Source organism: Chlamydomonas reinhardtii, chromosome 12 (genome assembly GCF_000002595.2).
Source record: "Chlamydomonas reinhardtii strain CC-503 cw92 mt+ chromosome 12, whole genome shotgun sequence".
Taxonomy (NCBI): domain Eukaryota; kingdom Viridiplantae; phylum Chlorophyta; class Chlorophyceae; order Chlamydomonadales; family Chlamydomonadaceae; genus Chlamydomonas; species Chlamydomonas reinhardtii.
The window spans coordinates 8,129,511-8,150,716 of record NC_057015.1 but is presented as its reverse complement, the minus strand read 5'-3'; the positions used below and the strand labels follow the sequence as shown (position 1 = coordinate 8,150,716).

Sequence of the window (21,206 nt, the reverse complement as noted above, 5' to 3'; positions counted from 1 at the left end):
TCATTGCCGTCCGGAGTTTAGGCCCCTGTTGCAAGCCTTGCATTTCTCACCTATACACATGGTATGCAGGATGGCTTGATGTGGGTGGATGGGGGACTTCTGGGGGACTGGTGCCTCTTTCATTTAGTTACATCGCCGTACACGATCTCCTCATTCTAAACCTCCGTGCCGCCAATCATCGCACTCTGCAGGGACTCCTCTTCAATACTCGCGCCAGGTTGCGCTGCTCTTCATCTCCCGTCGGTACCGTATCGCACTGGCAAGCGCTTCACTCCTGCGCTCTGGGCTGCGGCGGCCACTACTACATGACGGGCTGCCCAAGGTAAGCAGCATAGCCAGAAGCGCATCTTCTCTCACCCTCTTCACTGCCGCATAATACGCTCGCGCTCTTCAATCTCTCGCTGTCAAATAATCATCCTACTACATACCTTCAGCCTGTCGCAACACAGGTGAGAACAGCGGTGGTGGGCACCACTCATACAGTCAGCCATATGCCGCCAACTAGAACACTTGCAGCACAGCACTCGAGCACGTGTCAAATATGCAGGGGCACGCTCTCGTACCACAAATCAAACCTGCCCCCCCCCAACAGTGGGCTCGATAGTACGAACGTCACCTCCCATCCACCGCGTCCCCGCTCCATCACCCGCCGTGCTGCTGCTGTGGCGGCGGCGGAGGCCGCATACATACCAACTCCCAACCACGTGAAAGAATCTACAAACGACTACGAGATTGTACGCCAGGACGCGCGGACAGGCCTCCACCTCCGGCGCGAAGACCGCGCCGCATTTGGGAGGAGCCACTCGACGTCCCGTTGCGGACTACACCATGCTTGTAAAGTGGCAGCTACCGTTTCGCCGCTGCACAATCCTAAGCGGCTGCGGCACGGCTTCGCAAGCAGCACATCTTATAAACTACCAACCAGGACCCCATTCTTGTCGCACTAAAATACAATGCAAAAAGTAACACCTTGGCGGACACACGCGGCCTTTCACGCAGCACATCGTACAAAACAAACGTCACGCGCACCAAGCACGTGGGAACACACCACCTCATGTCTACGAAACGAGCACGGCAAGTAACGGGTCGCTGTACATGGCTCTCTCCCCTACTTACTAATGGTACGTGTCGGAGGCTCGGAGCCCCCAACCAAACATTTCACACACGGGTCCATTCTACATAAGTCACGTCAGCGCACGGCCATCCCCACAAGCAGCGGGTGCCATACGCACGGGCGAGGGTCCATCCATTTGGTGGAACACCTCTTTGCACGTGGGATAAAACACAAATTACACCAGAGCCTGCCCTCGAGGGCAGCCGCCCTGGAAGCGCCAGCACAAAGGATTTGTCGAAGCAGGGCAATAGGAATCGAGCATGATGTGCACTGTGTCACTGTCATTAATTTCGTTCTCACGCGGTGCATACGCACCTCGCATCACTCGCATACTAATGGAATAGGGGCGCCTCAAAATAGTGGGGCAGACTTGCCAAAACGTCTCAAGGCACGCCACAATTCGTGCCATCTTCCTACCGCTGCGCCCTCCGTGACGGCACCCAAAGCTTTGGCCCGCAAGAGCTCAAAACCCGGCCCAAAACATGTCTGCAAAACGCCATGCCGGCTCGCGCAGTCGCTCGCAGCAAAATGCCAGCAGGCGGGTCAGCCGGCAGACCAAATGCGCAGATTGTTCACGAGAAGCGTGCATCAACATGTTGCATTTCAGAGAGGCTGCGAAAGCTGTTATGTCGACTTGCTGCTGCGGTGTACGCCCTTGTACGTGCGCACCTTGCGGCCCTTGGACGTCTTGGGTCTGCCAGGCTGCTCAACAGCCACCTGCGCCGCCGCCGGGCCGTTGTCGGCTGACAGCTCCACCTCCGCAGTCGGCTCACTGGCATAGCTGTGGGTAGGGGCCTCGGTCAAGCCAACAACGCTGCCGCCCGCCGCCGCCGGAGCTGCGGCGGCGGTGGCCACAGACGGCTGGCGGCTCATGCCGCCGCCAGGGGCGGCAGATCGCGCCGCCGCCGGGCGTAGCGCCACGCCACCGGTGCGCAGCGTGCCGAAGATGCCATGCCGAGCAGCACCGCCGCTGCTGGTGCTGCCGGTGCCATTGGAGCCGCCGGGTGCGGCGGCTGCGACGCTAGCTGCCACCGCCGGCGGGGGGCTGGAGCCGAAGTTGAAGGGCAACTTGAAGGGCAGCGCGCCTGTGTTATGAAGGGATTTGGGCCACATATGTGTATGTCGGTGCGCGAGACACTCGTAACCACAAAATCGCACACTAATGCCTGTCGAGCAGACAGTAATGGGTTCTCAACGCGCATACGGCTCTCAAAACGGGCATCAAGCTGTGCCGGCCCCGGCCCCCGCCCCCGCCCTGGCCGCTGACCTGTCAGGTTGGCCGCCAGTTGCTTCAGCGGGCCGCCCTTGTTCTTCCTGGGGGCAGCGGCAGCGTCGGCCTCGGGTGCAGCGGCCGGTCCGTCGTCCCAGCTTGCCACGGTCTCGTCAGCTGCAGTGCAGGTACAGGTGCGAGAGGCAGTTGAGGACGGAGGTCAAAGGCGAGGCGCCTGGGAAATGGGGCAGGTAGCGTGTCTGCGCTTGACGCGTGCCGGCACGCCGCGACGCACATGCATAGTCACCATGAGACATCCGATAATAACAGCTCACCGTCGTCGGCCACGTCATCGGCGTCATTGGCCGCGGCACCGACTGCCTCCAGTGCCTCAGGCGGGCTGGCGAGCGCGGCACTGTGTGACGGAAGGTGCACGCCGTTGCCGTTGCCGCTGGCCAGAGCACTGCCCACCGAGGCCAGGCCCTGCAGCAGGGGCACACGTGCTCGGGCATCAGGATCTCACAGCTCTGTGCGCGCCAGGGCAGCTACCCAGCAGCAAGCTGATGCGCTGTCCAGCGCACCCCGCAGCACCACCCGCCGCCTCGGGCCGCAGACATGAGGGGTAGCTCCGAGGCAGCAGCCGCGCGCGGCACGTATGCAAATCTGCCTTGGCATAGCACGGGGCAGCAAGTCGCACCTGCAGCTGCAGCTGGGTGTCGGCGGGTGCGCCCAGGTGTGCAAGGGCCTCCGCCACGTGGCCCGCCTCCTGCGCCAGCTCCGCCCACTCGGCGGACGCGGGTGCCGCCGTGTCCGGCTTGGCGCGGCCGTTCGCCTGCGCAAGCGCGGAGGCCGCGGGCCACACACGAAGGCGTCACAGTCAGTACGGGTTGAGGAAAGGCGTGGCTTGCACCACGGTGTAGGGCGCGCACAAGGACATCAGGCCGGCGGAGGTTCGACAAAACGCAGAATGCCACAAACATTACCTGCTGGCGTTGCTGCTTCTGCTGCTGCATCTCCTGCAGCAGGGCGCCTGCAGCCGACATGAGTTCCTCGGCACGCGCATCCAGTTCGCCGCGAAGGAAGGGGCTCACGGCCCCCGCCGCCGTCGCCGCGGCGTCAGCGTCGCTGCCCGCCGCTGCCTCGAGCCCTCCAGCGCCTGAACACACGCAGCGAAGGCAAGGCAAGACACTGCTGTCACAAACATCCAGTGCACCTGCCGGGGAATGACGCACCCGCTCCGATCCCTACCAACATGCAAGCCCGACCCAGATCGCAACGCGTGGTCTGCGAGCCGTCGCCAGGCCCGGTCTCAGCAGCTCAACCAGACCCTCCGGGCCGCCCTCACCGCGCGCCTGGACCACGCTTGCGAAGGAGATGCGGCGCATGGCCTTGGGCAGGCGCACCGAGTCGATGGCCATCAGCAGGACCTTGTTCTCGTCCTCTGCAGCAGCACCGGTGCCGGTACCGGCGCCGGCCGCCGCGCCCTCGCCATCGCTGCAAGGCGCAAGCGGTGTGGCGCGGCACAGGCACAACAAAAAGGGACAACCAAGTTACAGTGCTTGCAGCTTTCTGCCTGCAACGACATGCTGACTGCAACGGTACGTTACCGCTGCAACGCCAAGCAGTTCGCCCTTCAGTACCCCTTCTGACGCCATGCAAGCGCCTGCCTGCCTGCCATACCTGGCAGACCCAGACCCAGGCGCGTTTCCAAGCATGTGGCCCAGTTGATGCACGGACGTGCTCGCCTCCACCACCGCCTCGGTCAGACGGATCAGCTCCGCCGCCGCGCGCTTGCGCTCCACTGGATTGGCCACCTACGCCGGCGGCAACGCCACCGGGTGCTCGCGTGAGGTTGAGGTGTTTCCAGTTTCTCGGGAGCTCATCGCAATGGCATAGTCCGGCAACGACCATGCACGCGCGCATGCGTGTGCTTGAGCCGGCGCATGCATTACCGTATGCCGACAAGTTGTACATATATAATAATGTGCCCTCTTGACACATCTATGCCATGACCTCACAGCAATGCAGCGTCTCTGTGCCTGTCGCCCGGTGCAGCCCCCACCAGCGCACCTGCTCGGTCTCCAGGCTCATGCGGGAGCGCCGCTTCTTGAGCATCTCCAGATGCGCGCGGCCCGTCTCAAAGGCGTCTGCGCAGCAGTAGGAGCGGCACGCAGAGGCGTGCAAGTAGGGTAAGCAAAGCGGGGACGCGTGGGCAAGTTGGTCAGGCGGGTCGTCAGGCACCCCTCTGATCTGGGTTGGGCCTGGCGCCCGGGCACGGACTGCGCAGCGCCACGCGCAGGGCACCCGATCGCAACACGACTCATGTGGCAGGAGCAAGGACGCAAAGGAGGCAAACTGCGCCTCCATGCCCGTAAGCAAATTGCCCTGCTGGTGCTGATGAGTGACGCTACGCAGGTCGCCGGCGACGCACCCTGTACGTTGGCGCGTGGCACAGCCAGCTGCATACCGGTGTCGGCTGTGTGGTCGAAGTGGCAGGTCAGCCACACCACCACCTGCGAACGGCCGTGGGCGTGCATTGCAGCGCACGTTGCAACATGGAACAATTCACTTGCCATGGCATCGCACCACACAGCATGAGCTGCTGCCTATGCACACTTGAATGAAGAAGAATGCATGTTTAACCGGTCACGGACACGATAGAATATAGAATACTCTGCACCCCATGCCTGTGTGCCCCGTGTGCTCCGTACCTCCACTGGGATGTCGCCGTCGTCGTCCGTCTGCACCACCCGGTTGCTGCCGCTCTCCCAGCGCACGTGGCCGCCCTCCACCGCAATGACCTGCGGCCAAACAAAGTCGCACCGCAGCCACTGAACCATAATTTCAAACAGTATCGCCGCCGGCTGAAACACGCAAGAATGCAACTGAGCTGTCTGCGCTTCTTAACTTCCACATTCGACACTGTGACCCAGCCCTGCCCGCCTCCTTTGCGTGCGGCCCTCGGTTACCTTGAACTCAAACGTCTCCTGGGGCAGGTTGTTCTCGAGACTCCACTGGTGGCCGTCTGACCACGACATGCGCGGAGCCGTCCACGGGTTCCAACCTTACGGCAGCAAAGCAACAGGCGCCACCGCGGGCAGGCACAGGAGTAAGTGGCAGCCTGACGAAGAGGAAAGAGACCTTGTAACAACGGCAGTCCACGCACGCATCGTTCAGTGCTGCACAGTGCTCTTGCTTGGGGCCTTCTCTCACATCATCCCCCCCCCCGCCGCCTCACCTCCAAGCTCCGGGAGGGAGCCAACCACACGCAGCTCTTGGCCATAGTGGGTGACGTACTGCATCGGGTAGGCCACAGGGCACAGAGCCAAGGCCCGCGACCGAGGTTGAAGCGACGGAGGCTTCTAGGGCAGCATGCCATCCCAACGCAAGCTACGCCAACAGCACCCTGGACAGCACCATGCCCCTAGCAACGCTCGCGCAGACTCGATGTACACGCCGAGTAGGCAGCAGGTCCCGGCTTTGCCGGTCTCGTGAGCTTGGCCTGTGAACGGCACGCGTATGTGCCCGCTGCCCTGAAGGCAGCACCCCTGCACCCCGCTCACCTGCGGTACGACGAAGCGATAGCGCACGCTGGTCGCTTTCTTAGCCAGCGGAGCAGCGTCACGGGCTGCCAGGTCTGTTTGAAACGCCAAAACCTTGACCTGATACGTGGGTGAAAGCGCGGCGGGCAGGGAGGTGAGGGCAGGGGGCGTGGCACAGGGCGGCGAGCGAGCGACCAGGCCTTCGAGCAATTGTCCATGCCATAAGAGCACGCGGCTGGGCGCTAATCGACGTCGGCTGGCCCTGCTTCACAGTTCCCGTCGCCATGGCAGAACCCCAGGCAACATAATATTCCGCGCCCGGTCGTTGCAGGAAGCGCAAGCTATTCTCAGAGAGCATTTATGGATGCAACTCGCGGCTTGAACGCCAGCTACTCACTGCGGAGTAGCGGGACGGTCGCGGAACAGCCCGTGCGTTACGTAGCCGGTCGCTGCGCTGCTGCCCGCAGGCGTCGCGACATATGGTCCTGATATGTCCATTGTGCATCGCATAAATGCTTGAGCGGGCGGTGTTGCCTGGCAGCGTTGGAACAGCCCGCTTGCCGCGAAGGGCGCTCTCTGCACGTCCCAGGGCTGGCGCGGTCATGCTTGCAGAGCAGCTATCTACCAACGTTGGTATGCAACGAGCTGTCGACAGCTTTAAGTTCTAAAGGAGCTTTCCCCCCGTCCAGTTTTTGTCCTAGTTTGAAACTCGCGGTCAGAGAGGACAATGCAGAACACTGCCACGAGTACTACAAACATATCGACTGGACGCTGCTGAAAGCTGTGTATGTCCTCATGCTGGTGTCGATTGAACGGCAAGGGTTTGGCACGGACCTTCCCCGCGCTCCCCGTACTTCCCTTCCTCACCTGCGACCTCTACAGGACCTTCTGCCGCTGTCTGGCCTGCCACTCCTGCAGTAACGCCGCGCCCGTCGCCTGCCACTTCTGCCGTTCTGCCGCGTCCGCGGTCCGCCGCCTGCCGCTCTCGCGTGGCCGCCGCCTGCCCAGTCAGACAACACAAGGGGAGGCTCGGGGCGGAACGGCTGCACCTGGACCACAATACTGTAGGAAGCACTCCGGTAATACTCCGGTGGACCTGTCTTACGACCAGTCAAACACGCAGGGGAGCCAGCCGTAGCCAGCCAGGGGTTGAGCCACTGGCTTGGGGCAGATGAACAGGAACAAGGGATGCTCCAGTTCCATGGCATTCACATGTATCACTATGTGTTCTTGGAATGCATCATAGTGATCCTATCTGCATGGTGAAAGGGAAAGTCCGATGGACGACGGGTTGTGGACTCCTAAAATGTGCAGCGCCATACTGGCCCCGCGCTCCCCTGGCCCCGCCGTGGCGTGCCGCAGCTGCAGCCCCGGTCAGACCACACAGAGGCCGCTTTGGAACAGTAAGCATCCTGGCTGCAAATGGTAACGCTGGTGGTTTGCCGGGCCTTTCGAGCCAGCTTCCGACCCACCGGGAGTCGGTAGATGATGGCTGGGTCATCCAGGCGTGGAGCCTAGCTCCAGCTTTTCTGCTCCACACCTGCGCTTCCAAAGTTATTGCAATTCGTAAATTATTTCTCGAGCAGCAACGCAAAACTGCATCGTCCTGCTGTGAAACACCAGGCCCCAAATACCCAGCACAAAGAGCGTAGCACGCCTGGAGCTGCAGAGAGCCTATATCCAAACGCGCTTCAAATATATGCCAACGAGGACGGCTTCCAAGCTTGCGCAGTTTGCCCGGGGCGAATTCTCGCTTTAGAACCACGACCCCAAGCCTTATCGCACGAAGCCGCGGAACAAGGTGGCTCGTAAATCCGAGCTTCAATTGAGCGAAGGCTGCCTCACGGACTGGCAGGAGAAGCTGCTGCTAACTTTTGCGGGCCGCGCCGGCGCCCGCCCAGCTTTATGCGCCGGAGCCGGCAAGCTTAAGTGGCGTGTAGGACGGAATGGACGCTGCTAAGGTGGGTCCGCTATCAGAGGTCGGGTTGTGACTCGTGTTGTAACTCGTCTTCCCGGCTGGCTTTCGCCCTCTTGTGCTGCGCAGAAATATGAGTACATAAAGACTCTCGGAGAAGGAAGGTAAGCGGAGTGGAGAAAGACATTCTGAGCGGCTGCTGTGGTGACCTGCTTGAGCACATCGCTGACCGGACTTTGCCTGGCGTTTGCCGCGCTCCACAGTTACGGCCATGTATGGCTTTGTCGTGATCGGGAACGAGATTGTCTGGTGGCAATCAAGAAGTTTAAGGATGCGAACAAAGACTCCCAGGTGCGTGCCAGGGTCCACACGAGTGCACGCCACTCACTCCGCTCGTGTTCCCGCCCTGTCGGGCGCGTGTCGGTGGGGGTGATAGCACGTTCTCATTGTGAGCGACAGCAGACTAGGCCCTGGGCAGCGCTGTCGGCAAGGGTCTACAGCGCGTCTGCCGGATATGCAGTGGCACCGTGCACGAACGAGCGGACGGGCGAAGCGCACGGGCCTCAGTACCCCCACACGATCCGCCAGACGAGCATCATGCACAGCAAACCCGCGCTAGCACGAACATACACAAGCAGCATCGCTGGCAACGTGGACAGAGCTCCTGCGACCGCGCCTTGATCTCCGCCGCTGTGCGCAACGATGTTGCAGGCTTACCACCTAGCGATGCGGGAGATTAAGCTCCTGCGCGCCACCACGCACGAGCATGTGGTGTCCGTGATAGAGGCCTTCCGGAGTCAGTCCAGTGGCAACGTGTACCTGGTGAGTCCGCCACTGCGGGCTGGGCGTGCGGTTCGTCTGCACACGTGACCCACATGGCCGGGAGTCTGGATCAGCGCCATTGGCGGCATGGGAATTTCGGCCCTTTGCTGGGGGAGTGTCAGGGAGACGGCAGGTCATGGGCTCGCCGGGGTTGCAAGGCGTGCTGGCTGTGCACGCTCATACACCAAACGCACATGCCTAACTAATGCACACCTCTTGTCTCTTCAAACGGGCACACCCCACACAAACAACCCACGTGTTCACACGCACACGCACACGCGCGCGCACACACAACCCAGGTGATGGAGTATGCGGATAGCTGCCTGAACCTGGAGCTGAAGAAGCACCGCACGGGGCTGCCCACCGCGGACGTCATGCGCGTAACGTGGCAGCTGGCCTCGGCGCTGCACTACCTGCACACCAAGAAGGTGCGGCGGCGGCAGCTGGAGGGGAGGGGGTAGCCGCACATAAAAGACGCAGTACGTAAAGTTGGGGGACGGGGAAGGCGCGAGGAGCGGGGCTTCGGAGAGACAGGATTCGCCGACGAAAGTACCGGCGCAGCATGGCTGCAATGGTCTTGGCCTCTGGCGATTGGGGAGGGTCTACCGTAACCTCTCCTCCCCCTCCCTCCGCCCGCCATCCCTTCCCCTTCCGAAGATCGTTCACCGCGATCTTAAGCCAGCGAACATCCTGCTCACAGCCGCGGGCGATCTGAAGCTGTGCGACTTCGGCTTCGCGCGTGACCTGCCGCCTGCGGGCCAGCAGGCCGACATGAGCAGCTACGTGACCACGCGTTGGTATCGCGCGCCCGGTGAGCTACAGCAATAGCAGCACGGACGGGCAATGGAGTGGTGGGCAGCAAGCTGGGATATGGGTCGGGCGGGTTGTCCCCGCGTGGCCTGAAGTAGCAGGCGGGTGGCTTTTGGTGGAGGTGTTGGGTCTATGAGGCACGCTCGCCCGAACTGAACGCGCTCCGTCGTCAATCTTACGTCTGTTGCGTGCAGAGGTGGTCGTTGGCGCTGACTACGGCGCGGCAGTGGACATCTGGGCGCTTGGTGAGCGGCTGCGGCGGCAGCGCGGGCATGGGTACTAGTAGGCTTGGGTAGGAACCCACATGGCCGGCCGTCGCACGGAGCATAGGCATCTGAACAGTGACGGTAATGTGGAGTATATACCCAACCCGGCGCGGACCGCCTTCCTGTCGCAAATACACTGGCCTGCTAAGCACTCCGCTTCCAAGACTGCAACCCGTTCCTTGCGCGCTGCCCCTTCAAACGCATGGGGCTACGCAACAGCGCTAACGCCGCAACGCCCTCTTTCCGCATTCTCCAGGCTGCCTGTTCGCGGAGCTGCTGAACGGCCAGCCGCTGTTCCCGGGGGCCTCCAACATGGACCAGCTGGCTCTCATCGTGGCGTGCTTCGGCCACCTGCCCAACCGGCTGCTGGCCAAGGCGCTGACCAACCCGCACCTGGTGGGCGTGCAGCTGCGCACCGGCAACCCGCGCAACTGGGCGGTGGCGCTGCAGCAGAGGTGGGGCGGCGCGGGGTGTTGGGCGGGGTGGGTTCTGGGGGAGGGACAGGATCACAGGGAAGAAGGGCAGTGACGGGGAGCGGTTGGCGGGCGGGACATCATCACACCGCGTTCCTGCGCATGCGCGCGTTGTCGGGCAACTGGGTGTGCTGCAGGGTTGGGGAAACGCCTGTAGGCACTGATGGCAGGGCCGTGGCAGCAGCTGGCCAATGTTGACCCAAACCCACATCGTGCGCCGCGATGTCGCAGGTTCGCGCCCTACGGCGAGCACGCGGTGACGCTACTGCTGGCGTGCCTGAACCCAGACCCGCTCAAGCGCGCCACCTCGGATGAGGTGCTGCGCTCCGCCTACTTCGAGCCCATCCGGCAGAAGAAGGTGCCGGCGCTGCTGGGCCCGCCCTCCGTGCCGGCGGCGCCGCCGGCCGTGGTCTCGTCCAGCGTTGCCGCGCCGGCCGGCGCCCCCGTGCCGCTGGCCGCGCCGCCTGCTGCCGCCGTGGCGACGGCGGCGGCGGCGGCAGCTGGCCCCATGCACCCGGCGTTCATGGTGCCACAGCCGCCACAGGTGCATCCGTCACAGGCTGCAGTGCCCGCGCCTGCCGCTGCGGCGGCGGCGGCCGCGCCGGCGGGCCCCGTGCACCCCGCTGCCGCCATCCCGCCGCCGCGCGTGTCGGCTCCGCAGGTGGTGCCGGCGCCGTTGCTGCGGGACACCCGGTCGGGCTCACAGGCGTCCGACGTGGTCATGACGCCGCCGTCCGACTCCTCTCGCCGTCCCGGCCAGGAGGCGGGCGAGCCGCAGCCAGAGCGCCCCGCGCCCCCGCCTGCAGCTGCCCCTCCGGGTCCCGCGCCTGCTGCCGCGCCGGAGCCCTCCGCGGCGGCGCGTGTCACCGCGCTCGCGGCGGGCTCGACCAGCGGCGCCACAGCGATGGAGGTGGACAGCCAGCCCGCGCCGCCCGCCATCGCCAAGCCGGCGGCGGCGCCGCCGCACCCGCATGTGACGTTCCAGGAGCCCACGGTCGCACAACAGCCCCGCGCCTCGGACCAGCTGCAGTATGCAGACGCGCGGGCCAGCGCGCCGGCCGGCCGCGCCCTAATGGCGGGCGGCGAGGCACGCGGCGCAACCGTGAACGGCGTGGGCGCCATGCCGGTTCACGGCGGCGCGGGCGCCGCCGCGATGCAGTCGCACCAGGTGCAGCACGGCAAGCCCGGTGCAACGCTGCAGCAGCAGAACAAGCGCGTGTCGGAGCACAACGTCTCTTTTGGCGGGCCGCGCGGGGGTGGCAGCGAACTGCAGATGCGCATGGCGCGTGTGAGCCTGGTGAACCCCAACCCCGGCGATGCCGCACAGGCCGACGACGACTCGCCCGGCTCCTCGCCCGTCACCACGCCCACTGGCAGCGCCGCCGCAGCGAACGCGGCCGCCGCCGCTAACGCCGCGGGCCAGCGCCGCGCCGCCATCTCGCCGGCCGTCGCCGCGAACGCGGCGCAGCCGCCGGCGGGCGCGCCCATCCGGCGGCGCTCCACGGCTACCGGCAGCTCGCGCCTGACGCGCATGTCGCACACGGCGGAGGGCCCCGGTGACTCGTACGGCAAGGATGACGACAGCGAGGACGACAGCGGCGGCATGCTGCCCATGGCCATGACGGTGGCGGGCGGCGCGGGCGTGGCAGCGCAGCCCGGCGGCGGCGTGTCCAGCGGCCTGGCCGTGGTGCCGCCGCCGGCGCTGGGGCCGGCCGGCATGCCGGCCGCGCACCCCAGCCCGCGCCGCGCGTCGCGGCTGTCGGCGGTGACGGAGCCGGGGCAGCTGGCGCCCACCATCGACACAATCGGGGGCGGCGCCGGCGCGGGCGCGTCGCACCCGGGCCACGTGCCCGACCTGCCCCAGCCGCACGCGCACCACACGCACAGCGGCAGCGTGGGCGCGGGCGGCACGCACACGCGGGCACCGCAGGCACCGGCGCCGCAGATGACCAGCCCGCTGGGTCGCAGCATCGCCGCCGCGCACGGCGCCGCCAGCCACGGCCCGATGCACTACGCGCACGGTCAGCCAGCGGCGCCGGTGCCGGTGCCGGCGCTGGCCGGCGCCGCGGGTGTGCGGCACCCGCACCACGACAAGCTGGCTGGGACCATGTCGGCCATGGCGCTCAACATGCACAACACGCACCGCGTCACGGCGTCGGGCAACGAGGGAGCGGAGAGCAGCGGCGACAGCGGCACCGGTGGCGGCGGCGGCACGCTGCGCTCAAACCCCGGCAACGTGCCCACCCCGGCGGCGCCCACGGCGGGCCAGATGCGCTCCTTCACCGCGCAGCACGTCAGCACGCCGGCTGCCGCCGCGGCCGCCGCCGGCCTCATGTCGCGCCCCGTGTCCAATCTCTACATCAACCTCGGCCAGCCTGTGGAGACCAGCAGCAACGACAGCAGCAACGTGGTCTCGCCCTGCACGCCCACAGGCACCGCCGCCGGCGGCGCGCCGCCGGCCGCCTCCAGCGGCCGCCGGCACACCATGGCCGAGGGGCCCAGCAGCATGCTGCGCAGCATGCTGCGCTCGCTTAGCACGCGCCGCACGACGGGCACGTCGCTCTCCGGCACCCCCGGCGACCAGCAGTCCACGCCCTCGGCCAGCGCGGCCGGCGGCGCCGGCGGTCAGCTGGCGCAGGCGCAAAGCGTCGGCGGCGCGCCGTCGGGCAACGCCTCAACCGCGGCCTCATCCGGCGGTGTGGGCTCCGGCGGCTCCGGCGGCGTGTCGCCCTTCATCCCCTCCCGCGCCTCCTCCAACCACCTGGTGGCGGGCGGCCCGGCCAGCAGCGCAGACAGCGGCGGCAGTCACCCAGACGACGGCGCCAGCGTCCAGGGCCCGGCAGGTGGCGCGTCGCTGCGGCGGGCGGCCACGCACACGGGGCACCACAGCACCGCCACCAGCGGCGCGCGCATTGGCCTTCCGCAGCTGTCGGTCCGGCCCAACGGCGTGCCCGGCGCCGCCGCCGGCGGAGCTGCCGGCGCAGGCGCCGCCGGTGCGGGTGGCGGCGCCGTTAACGGCTACGGCAGTGCAGTCGTGTCGCCGGCGGGCCGGCGGCGCAGCACGCAGGTGTCGCAGCCCATGCGTATGAGTGACGCGGGCATTGTGGGCGTGCCCGGTCAGCAGGGCCGGAAGTCGATGAGTGGTGAGACCGCAGTGCCGCCCGTGGCGGGCGGGCAGCAGCAGCAAACGGTGCGCCCCACGCCGCCCACGGAGGCGCCGCCGGCGCAGCGCACGCCCAACAAGGGCGTGCGTGAGGCGTCGTGAGGTGCCGGCTCTGGACCGGCGAGCTGCGCGCTGGGAGCTGCGTTGGGGCTGGAGCGCTTGGAGCTGGGGTGGAGTGCAGGACGGGCGTTGTTTCATAGTTACGGGCCGAGCTCAACCGCTGAGCATGCACTTGGTTCCTCATATCGCGCACTGCAAGCAAGCGGTTCGTGGCGGACGCTTAAGCGTGACTCGGAATATAATTCTAGGAACGCAGTGACTGGCAAGCATGCGTGCGGGCTGTGGCGGGCGCATCCGGCACAAGTAATTTGGGGGGAGATTGTGACTGTGTGCCCTGGCGGCATGAACTGCCCGTGCAAGCAATGCCCTGTCATGGCGCTTCAAGCCTGCATAGAAGGAGGCTGGAATGACGGCAGCGGAGGCCGACCTCATCTCAGCCCACAAAGGGCACTCCTGGAGCAGCTTATCATGACACGATGCGCGGTCTCACCAGCCCCGCCCGTTGTGTGTGCGAGGCGGGGCCTGCATCACAGTGCGCCAAGACGTGACGGGCGGCCGGTGTGATTTGACGGGCGGCTGGTGACCTGGCGTGTCTTGTTTGATGGGGGATGCGCTGATCGCGGCGCAGTCCTCGGTGAGCGGCTCCGCTGGGGTGAGCGGCTCCGCTGGGGTTTTGGGGGGTAACGACATGAAAATTATCCCAGGTAGCGCTGCTTGCGAAATTGCTCAACTGGCGTGGGGGCATAGTGAGTGGGGCGGGCACGACGAGGTGGCTGTGCTGATGGGGTGGCAGCCTGTTCGCGCGACGGCGCAAGGGCTTGAGGATGACGAGTGCTGTGGAAACTAATGCGTACGTAGACCAGAGCGGAGAAGAGGGTTCCGGAACAGTATGGGAGGATGGTGCGAATAGTGGGGGTTGGCGACATGGCGCTTAATGGGTTTGGATGCGATGCAGGCAGGGCTCTCGTGCGGCGCATGAATGCCCGTCCGTTGAGCGATGATGCACACTGTGCATTTCACACGCGCGGCGACGAGTGAGGCGCTCACGACAGGCCCGGCTGCGGGTGTACATGAAGAGGTACCGTACAGGGATGCCGAGGAAGTAGGCAGTAAGAACTCGACATACACGTGATTCCATCCTCGATGGCTAATGTGGACAAAGGCAACGGCCCGCGACGCGTGCTGCAGGGCCGGGGCATGCGTAAGTCGAAGGGTACCGTACCGGATAGGGTATCGTAAGCAGGGGTGTCGCCACCCGACCGGTTCGTGATTCCTCAATGCGTGTAAGCGAGAGATGTCACTGAGGTGTACGGTCCACGGCTGAAGCGGTCAGTGGTGGGCGTGGAGCTGCAAAGCACAAACCTGAACAATGGATGAGACTGTGGTCTTCAGGAGCCCACGGTCACAGCGAGCTGCGATACATGCGTTCTGCAGTCGGGCAGGAACTGGCAAGGCGTCGCAGGTGAAGGGAGTGCGGGAAATGCGGGGCGCGGGTAACAAGAAAGGTGGCCCTCCCTCTCAAGGGGAAAGTGGCCTTTGCCGCCACGCCACGTTGGTGCTGATGGCTGATTTGACCCGCAGCCTATCTACTGTGGGCGCGGGGAAAGGGGCAGATGTCGCGACGGCGAGTAGATGAGACTTAGTTACAACGGGGCGGCGGACGAGGCTGAGTCCACACCGCATGCAGGTGGCGAGGCCCCCGCGGCGACGCCCTCAACGGAAGCGATCCGGTACCACCACAGCCGGCATACGACCGCCTGGTCCCGCTCAACTTCCGCGTTGTGCGACACCACATCAGGGCTACACCGTCTGGGTGGATGTACAGCAGGCAACGCCCCAGCCGCAAGCTACTGATACAAAGGGCAGGAGAACAACACGGGAAAGCAGGAACTATCACAAGCAAACTACGTGCAAGCGCAGGCCCTTGGGTGAGTCTCCGCGCCAAGATAAGATACTGTAATATGACACGGACTGAAATCCGGTCGCTGTAAGACACTGGCTTATGACACGATTGCCCCGGGGTAAAACCCGCTGCTACCATCGTGCGTGGCACGCACGCATAACATCCGGCGTCCGTAGCGCAAAACCTGGAGAGTCCTTGAGCTCCAGACACACTCAGCATTGGAACCCGTTGGAACAGAAAGATGAACAGAACATTCGCCCCGTAACTATTTACACTACTCACTTTGTGCGGACCCGGTACTGCCATCTACATCATATGCTCATCTTAGTAATCACCACTTACAGCAACATGTGCATACAAAGTCTCATGAGACTTCTTCCGCCATAGCTATAAAAGCATGCATGATTGAGTGGGTTTTATGACGGGTTCGCGCGTTGCTTAGTACGCGCCCAGCTTGCGGCCGCCCGACAGGCCGGCGGCAGCGGCCTTCAGGGTCTCCGACGCGATGGAAGCGGAGGCGGAGACGGCGGCGGCACGGCGGCGAGTGACACCCTGGACCAGCGGGTTCAGGCTGCGAGCAGGCAGGAAGGGGGAGGACGTGTCGGCGTGTGGTGCAGTGCAAGGTCCCAAGAGTGATGCGTCCCGGACCCGGAAGGAGCACAGCTAGCAGGCCGCGGGTAGGGGCACCGCACGCGAGGCAACCGCCATCTCTATCTCCCTCCTTGCCTTCCTGGCCCTCCTCACCTCAGCGCGCACAGCGTGGCGTTGTAGTTGTAGCTGGGGTACAGGACGCAGTCGTGGCGCTGGGTAGAGATGAAGGTGGGACGGGCGGCGCCCAGCTGGGTAACCACGTTCTCGGCTGCGCACCAGGCGGGCACAGCAGGGGATACGAGCCGTCAACACCTACCAGTGCAGCACGCTGGGATGGCGTAGGTCCCCGCACACGATAACCCCAAAGCTACCACACCCAGGCCCATCACCAATCCACCACATACAGTATCATGTACGGCAGTCACATCGCCCGTGACACTCCTGTCGCAACAGCAAGAGCACGCAGGATTGCGGCGGGACTCACCCATGATCAGGGAGCCCTCAGCCCAGCCCTGCACAGCGGAGAAGGCCTCGTTGGCCACCCAGACGTTCTCGCCGGCGAAGGGCTTGATGGAGGCCACAGGCACGGCGTTGCGGGGGTCGGTGTAGTTGGTGGACACCTGGCTGCCGTAGATGCCGTTCTTGTACGAGTGCCAGGCGCCGCCGGTCCACTGGATCTGGGGGTCCCACACCACGACGACAGCCTGCGGGAGGGGCGGGGAGAGACCGGGGTGGGGCGGGAGGGGTGAGGCGGGAGGGGTGAGGAATGGCCGATAGGACCCGGGTGGGGCGGGAGAGGAAGAGGCGTGTGGGTGTGGCATCGGCGTTAGGGTGACGGTGATGGACGCGGCATAGCACGCTATGTTATGCGGGTGCAGCACGGTCCGTGGCATGGGGAAGCGTTGCCGGTTGCTTAATTGGGGGGCGCCATCTGACTGTGGGCGGAGTGCGTGGCGCGGCGGCCGGCGGGTGAGCGGCTGCTGCGTGCTTACCTGGCTGGGGTAGGTGGAGGCGTAGGGCTCGGGGATGGAAGCGTTGATGCTGATGTGGTAGTCGACGACCTTCTTGTGGGCCTCCATGATCAGGTTCTTGCCGCCGCTGGAAGTCATGTCCAGGACCACGTACGGCTTGGACTGCAGGGGCGGCAGGGGCGGCAGGGGCGCGGCAGGGGAGTTGGTGTGATGCTTGGGGACGGGCTGACCTAGCTGAGCTGCCTGGCGGCGTTCACGTGCAGGCGTTTCGTGCAAGTGTTTGGATTTGGATCTGACGACTCACCGGGTCGGGGTTGACGGCAACGTTCCAGTAGTAGCGAGGCACAACGCCGTTGTAGGGGGAAATGTCCAGACCCTGACCACCGCGGTTGTAGGTGCCTGGGGTGGGTGGGCAGCAGCACAAGTAAGAGGAAGGTTCTCCGGCAGCACCGGGGGCAGGGTTGGGCTTCAGGGTTTCGAAGGGGCTGTTGCGGTGCCCACACGGTGATATGGGTGTGGTTGCGACAGTGGCTTTCACCAGTCCTCGCGGCGTGGATACAGCGCCCTTCGTGCGTGCCCGCGTCACTCACCGCCGTTGTCGGAGGCGTAGGTGTACATGAACATGCTGCGGCGCGAAAGGACGGGGATCACAAGCACACAGACACGCACACGTCAGTGCTGGACTGCTGGTCGCGGTGCTGGCGGACGACGGCCCATGCGCAGAGCCGACCGCACACTCTGCCGAACACGACACGGCTATAGGCATCACGTACGATTACACGATGGGCGCCCCGTTTCCTCACCCGTGGCACTTGGTGTTGTCGGCATTGCACTTCCAGTCTGCGGGAGGCGACGCGCGTGAGCCACACATCCATGTGCATAATGGCATTGTTAAGCGACAGCAAAGCGCAGGTGGGGTCATGCGCACGGCAGCCTAACATCAAAACACAGGGCAGCAGCCGAGTGCCGGGTGCCCACACCCCCACACCCTCACACACGCACGTGCCCATGCATGCAGACAGGACTCACCGCCGTCGTGGTAGCGCCCGCGCAGGGGCGGGGTGGTGAAGAGCGAGGAGGAGTTGAAGGTGGTGGCGTTGTTTGTGTTGGGGTCGTTGAGGCTGCCAGTGGTGCGGTTCATGTACACCCACCAAGCTGTAAGCAGAAGATGAAGAAATGGGAGCGACGTCAGGAAGAGCAGGGTCAGACATGGGGCTCCGGGAAAGGCGCCTGCTAGTCACTACTTCATGTCAAAGTAAGTACAGGGCGCGCAACGCAGATACGGTCAAAGCTTGTGTGGCCGGGGCCTGCGAACTCACCATCGCTGTGTGAAGGAGCGGGTGTGCAGTTGAATGACACGGCGTGACGGAAGGGGGGCGTGGGCGAGGCAAGGCGTGTGTCAGCGGTGTGGTCGAGAGAGCCATACCGACCGCCACGCATCGAAGCAAGTACACGCAACCCCTCCCCATGTACCAGCACATGCCATGCGTGCCATGCCGTGGACCTACGCCGTACACGCATGCCGTACACTCACTCATAGTACAGGTACATCTTGGCGGCCATGAGCGGGAAGGGCATGTCCAGGGCCTGGCGTGCGTGGCGTGGCGTGGAGGTGGGGTGGGGCGGGTAGAGGCAGGGGTCGGTTGGTTGGGTTGTGGAGTGAACGGAAGGCCAGCGTGGGTCGCTTCACTCCGACGGCGCTGGCTCGTTACGCGTACGTCGCCTGGCAAGCCGCACGCCCTCTGTCGCATGAGGCACTCACCGAGCTCCACTCAGTGACGCGGGCGAGGTTGGAGTTCTGCAGGATGCGCATCAGCGGGCGCTGCGGCGTGTTGAAGATGACCTGTGGGGGGGAGGGGGCGGGGGCATGTGGATACGTGCGTGGGTCGGTGGGGCGCCGAAGACCCATGCGGCAAATCACGCGTCCGCGTCCAGGTAGGGCTGGGCAAGAACGGAAGCCCGCACTCGGCAGTGCGCTCGGAAGCCCGAACCAGGAAGACTCAGGTAGAGAACGTGGGTGGACACCCAGGATAACAACACACTCAGAACAACTCACGTGCTTGGCGACGACCTTCATGATCTTGCCGTTGGGCCCCATCACGGAAACCGCGTACTGGGCGTCGGCGGAGGTGGAGGGCATGCGGTCGACCTTGGTGACGGGCGAGTTGAGGAACAGCTTCATGCCCAGGGACATGGACAGCTTTGTCAGCTCCTCCACGAACGTCACGAAGCCTGTGTGGGTGGTGCGTGCGTGCGGCGGATGTGTGGGTGGCGTGTCAGGATCGTCAGGCACGTCGCGTCAGAACCGTCAGGGGGAATCGTGCGTGACTTGGGGCCGGGGTCATGGGGTGGCATGAGGGCAGGCTGGCTCAAGGGAGCGTGTGTGGTATGAGGTGCATGGGATCTTGCATGGGATGGGGGTCTGTCGCAGGGATGCTTAGAGTGAGCACGACCCAGTCACTGCTCGTCTGTGCAACACCCATGTTCCCGCTTCCCTTTCAACGCACACACACACACGCTCTCACACACAGCCCCTCCCACTGTATTATCCACTCACCCAGGTCGTCTCCCTTGTCGTCCACGATCTTGCGGAACTGGGTGGAAGCGGGGTCGTACAGCACGTACTTGAGCTTGAGCAGGTTCTCAACCTGGGGATGGGGGCAGGGTAGGTTGGGGTTGGGGTGCAAAGGGGTGGGCGGCGGACATTTGGTGTGGTGAGATGAGCGCGGGACTGGGGACGGATTGCAGTAACGAACGGCTGGAACTGCTAGCAAGCGTGACGACAGCAACTTCGAGGCGAAAGCCGCACGCATTAAGCAGAAGCAAGCTAGCGCTAAGCCTCCTTCCCACACTCCCACAGTTCCACGTCGCCCACGCTATATAGTCCTCACCAGGCCCTGCACCAGGGTGTGGCGGCCGTCCACGTAGCGGTAGGCGCCCAGATCCACCGTCATGTCAGCCAGCTTGCCCAGGCCGCGAATGGAAAAGATCCTACATGGGGAGGGGGAGGTTGCAGGTTGTGGAAAGGACGGAGTGGGGGTGTGTGTGGCGGGGGTGGCGGGGATGAGGGTGTGGTCACTGGGGTAGTGGGGGGGTGAGCAAACGGAAACGGGGCGGCATGCATGAGGCGCCACGGTGGGTGGGGGCAGGGCGCAGGCGTCGAGTCGGTCCCGCAATCGGGGTGACGCTTTGCTGGAGAGGGTCAGACAGCAGCAGAAGCCCACACGTGCACGCACCTGCCGCCCACGCGGTTGGTAGCCTCGAAGGTGCAGACAGAGGGCTTCAACGTGGTGCCGGAGAGCAGGCGGTAGGCGGAGTAGATGCCGCCGCAGCCGCCTCCCACGACCACAACATCGCACTGCGCGAACGGGATGATTATGAAAGATTAGCGCGGGTCCATGCTTATGCGTACGTCGAGCAGAAGGTCCAGACTTCCACACCGACAATCGGCGCCACACCTACCTTTTTGGGCATCACAGTCTCCGCACCCTCGATCTCGCCGGACTCGACAGGAATCAGGTAGTTTCCGACCTGCAGCAGCAGCGGCGATCAAGCGCACAATCAGCAGGCGATCGATAATAGAATGCATAGCCTCGCTAAAACCCTAAGAGACCAATCCGCCATCCTATGATGCCCACCTTCTCCATCGCGGTTGCGTGCACAGCAGTTGCGCCCGCAAGCATCACCAGCGCAAGCGCCGCGAAGAACGGCGACTTCTCCATGACTGTCGCGCGCGGTCAGCAGTACGTGCCAAAACCCAAGGGCAACGGTTGAATGTCAGCTTGATAATGGCTACAGCTTGCACAGGGTTTGCGCGAGCGGCTCCAGCAATAAATGAGAAAGGGCGGGCGCGACTTAGCGGTTAAGCGTGGGCATCAAGCAACAAGTAGTCTCCAGAGCAAGCCTAGGCTCTGAAACTCAAGCCCGATGTATTGGATGCGTCCGGAGAATCCGTACGCGCTTGGGCCCTTAATGTAAACAGCGCCCTTGTGTTCCGGCCGAAAAAGCATCGAAATCCTGCACGCCAAGCTCGCTCACCTGTTCCTCGGCGTGACCTTGCACTACCCACAAGGCTGCTTAATGTGTACACACCGTCAGTAGCCTTTGTCGCCCACAAGACACACGGTTTTAGTGTTGGCGCGGGGTGGAACCACGTGAGGGTCCTTTGCAACTGAAAGCGGGAGACGAGTCTCCTTCCGCTGAGTACTTATTACCTCAGGGTTTTGTCGAGAACATTTATACAAAGCCCATCGGAAGACTACCGGCCATGGCAGGCGGGCTGCAAGCTGTACGGCCGCGTAAACGCTTTGGTAAGGCCTACCACGCGCTTTTCGAACCTGCACACCGTCAGTCAGTCCGTCAGTCA

At 64.2% G+C, this 21,206-nt stretch overlaps 4 protein-coding genes across 4 annotated transcripts; 1 reads left to right on the top strand and 3 right to left on the bottom strand.

The window, feature by feature from the left end:
- Positions 1-115: 115 nt before the first annotated feature.
- Positions 116-6,613, bottom strand: CHLRE_12g551200v5 (uncharacterized protein). The gene is made up of 14 exons (XM_001694077.2): positions 6,264-6,613; positions 5,888-5,986; positions 5,563-5,620; positions 5,294-5,388; positions 5,036-5,125; positions 4,756-4,837; positions 4,395-4,471; positions 4,005-4,138; positions 3,670-3,818; positions 3,308-3,480; positions 3,022-3,156; positions 2,660-2,807; positions 2,382-2,501; positions 116-2,199 (listed from the first exon to the last, which is right to left on the bottom strand). The coding sequence occupies exons 1-14, from the start codon at positions 6,369-6,371 to the stop codon at positions 1,739-1,741; spliced, it is 1,929 nt and encodes a 642-aa protein (XP_001694129.2). The 5' UTR covers positions 6,372-6,613; the 3' UTR covers positions 116-1,738.
- Positions 6,614-7,431: 818 nt separating this feature from the next.
- CHLRE_12g551250v5 (uncharacterized protein) lies at positions 7,432-14,942 on the top strand. Its single transcript, XM_001693956.2, has 9 exons — positions 7,432-7,827; positions 7,911-7,945; positions 8,045-8,132; positions 8,493-8,603; positions 8,903-9,031; positions 9,261-9,414; positions 9,608-9,658; positions 9,936-10,134; positions 10,384-14,942. The coding sequence occupies exons 1-9, from the start codon at positions 7,813-7,815 to the stop codon at positions 13,415-13,417; spliced, it is 3,816 nt and encodes a 1,271-aa protein (XP_001694008.2). The 5' UTR covers positions 7,432-7,812; the 3' UTR covers positions 13,418-14,942.
- A 63-nt stretch (positions 14,943-15,005) lies between these two features.
- Positions 15,006-18,171, bottom strand: CHLRE_12g551353v5 (uncharacterized protein). The gene is made up of 11 exons (XM_043068995.1): positions 18,160-18,171; positions 18,057-18,070; positions 17,870-17,995; positions 17,767-17,774; positions 17,644-17,680; positions 17,431-17,465; positions 17,145-17,239; positions 16,862-17,002; positions 16,354-16,573; positions 16,023-16,137; positions 15,006-15,849 (listed from the first exon to the last, which is right to left on the bottom strand). Exons 1-11 carry the CDS (start codon positions 18,160-18,162, stop codon positions 15,717-15,719), a joined length of 927 nt encoding a protein of 308 aa, XP_042918994.1. The 5' UTR covers positions 18,163-18,171; the 3' UTR covers positions 15,006-15,716.
- A 48-nt stretch (positions 18,172-18,219) lies between these two features.
- On the bottom strand, positions 18,220-21,191 carry CHLRE_12g551352v5 (uncharacterized protein). The gene is made up of 12 exons (XM_043068994.1): positions 21,103-21,191; positions 20,879-21,046; positions 20,479-20,564; positions 20,303-20,371; positions 20,077-20,198; positions 19,732-19,831; positions 19,398-19,488; positions 18,897-19,072; positions 18,603-18,683; positions 18,506-18,540; positions 18,375-18,427; positions 18,220-18,301 (listed from the first exon to the last, which is right to left on the bottom strand). The coding sequence occupies exons 1-12, from the start codon at positions 21,107-21,109 to the stop codon at positions 18,240-18,242; spliced, it is 1,050 nt and encodes a 349-aa protein (XP_042918993.1). The 5' UTR covers positions 21,110-21,191; the 3' UTR covers positions 18,220-18,239.
- Positions 21,192-21,206: the final 15 nt, after the last annotated feature.

What these genes read in the sequence shown, in the direction of transcription:
- CHLRE_12g551200v5 (XM_001694077.2), bottom strand. Translation starts at nt 6,371, where the DNA reads ATGCACAATGGACATATCAGGACCATATGTCGCGACGCCTGCGGGCAG. An exon ending in CCTGGGTCTGGGTCTGCCAG is followed by an intron (nt 3,819 to 4,004) that starts GTATGGCAGGCA and finishes TGCGCCTTGCAG; the next exon opens with CGATGGCGAGGGCGCGGCGG. An exon ending in ACACCCAGCTGCAGCTGCAG is followed by an intron (nt 2,808 to 3,021) that starts GTGCGACTTGCT and finishes CCCCTGCTGCAG; the next exon opens with GGCCTGGCCTCGGTGGGCAG.
- CHLRE_12g551352v5 (XM_043068994.1), bottom strand. An exon ending in ACCAACCGCGTGGGCGGCAG is followed by an intron (nt 19,832 to 20,076) that starts GTGCGTGCACGT and finishes CTCCCCATGTAG; the next exon opens with GATCTTTTCCATTCGCGGCC. An exon ending in AAGATGTACCTGTACTATGA is followed by an intron (nt 18,302 to 18,374) that starts GTGAGTGTACGG and finishes GTACATGGGGAG; the next exon opens with GGGTTGCGTGTACTTGCTTC.
- CHLRE_12g551353v5 (XM_043068995.1), bottom strand. An exon ending in TTGCCGTCAACCCCGACCCG is followed by an intron (nt 17,003 to 17,144) that starts GTGAGTCGTCAG and finishes CCGCCCCTGCAG; the next exon opens with TCCAAGCCGTACGTGGTCCT. An exon ending in CCTCCACCTACCCCAGCCAG is followed by an intron (nt 16,574 to 16,861) that starts GTAAGCACGCAG and finishes CCCCTCCCGCAG; the next exon opens with GCTGTCGTCGTGGTGTGGGA.
- CHLRE_12g551250v5 (XM_001693956.2), top strand. An exon ending in GCGTTGGTATCGCGCGCCCG is followed by an intron (nt 9,415 to 9,607) that starts GTGAGCTACAGC and finishes TGTTGCGTGCAG; the next exon opens with AGGTGGTCGTTGGCGCTGAC. An exon ending in GCGGTGGCGCTGCAGCAGAG is followed by an intron (nt 10,135 to 10,383) that starts GTGGGGCGGCGC and finishes GCGATGTCGCAG; the next exon opens with GTTCGCGCCCTACGGCGAGC.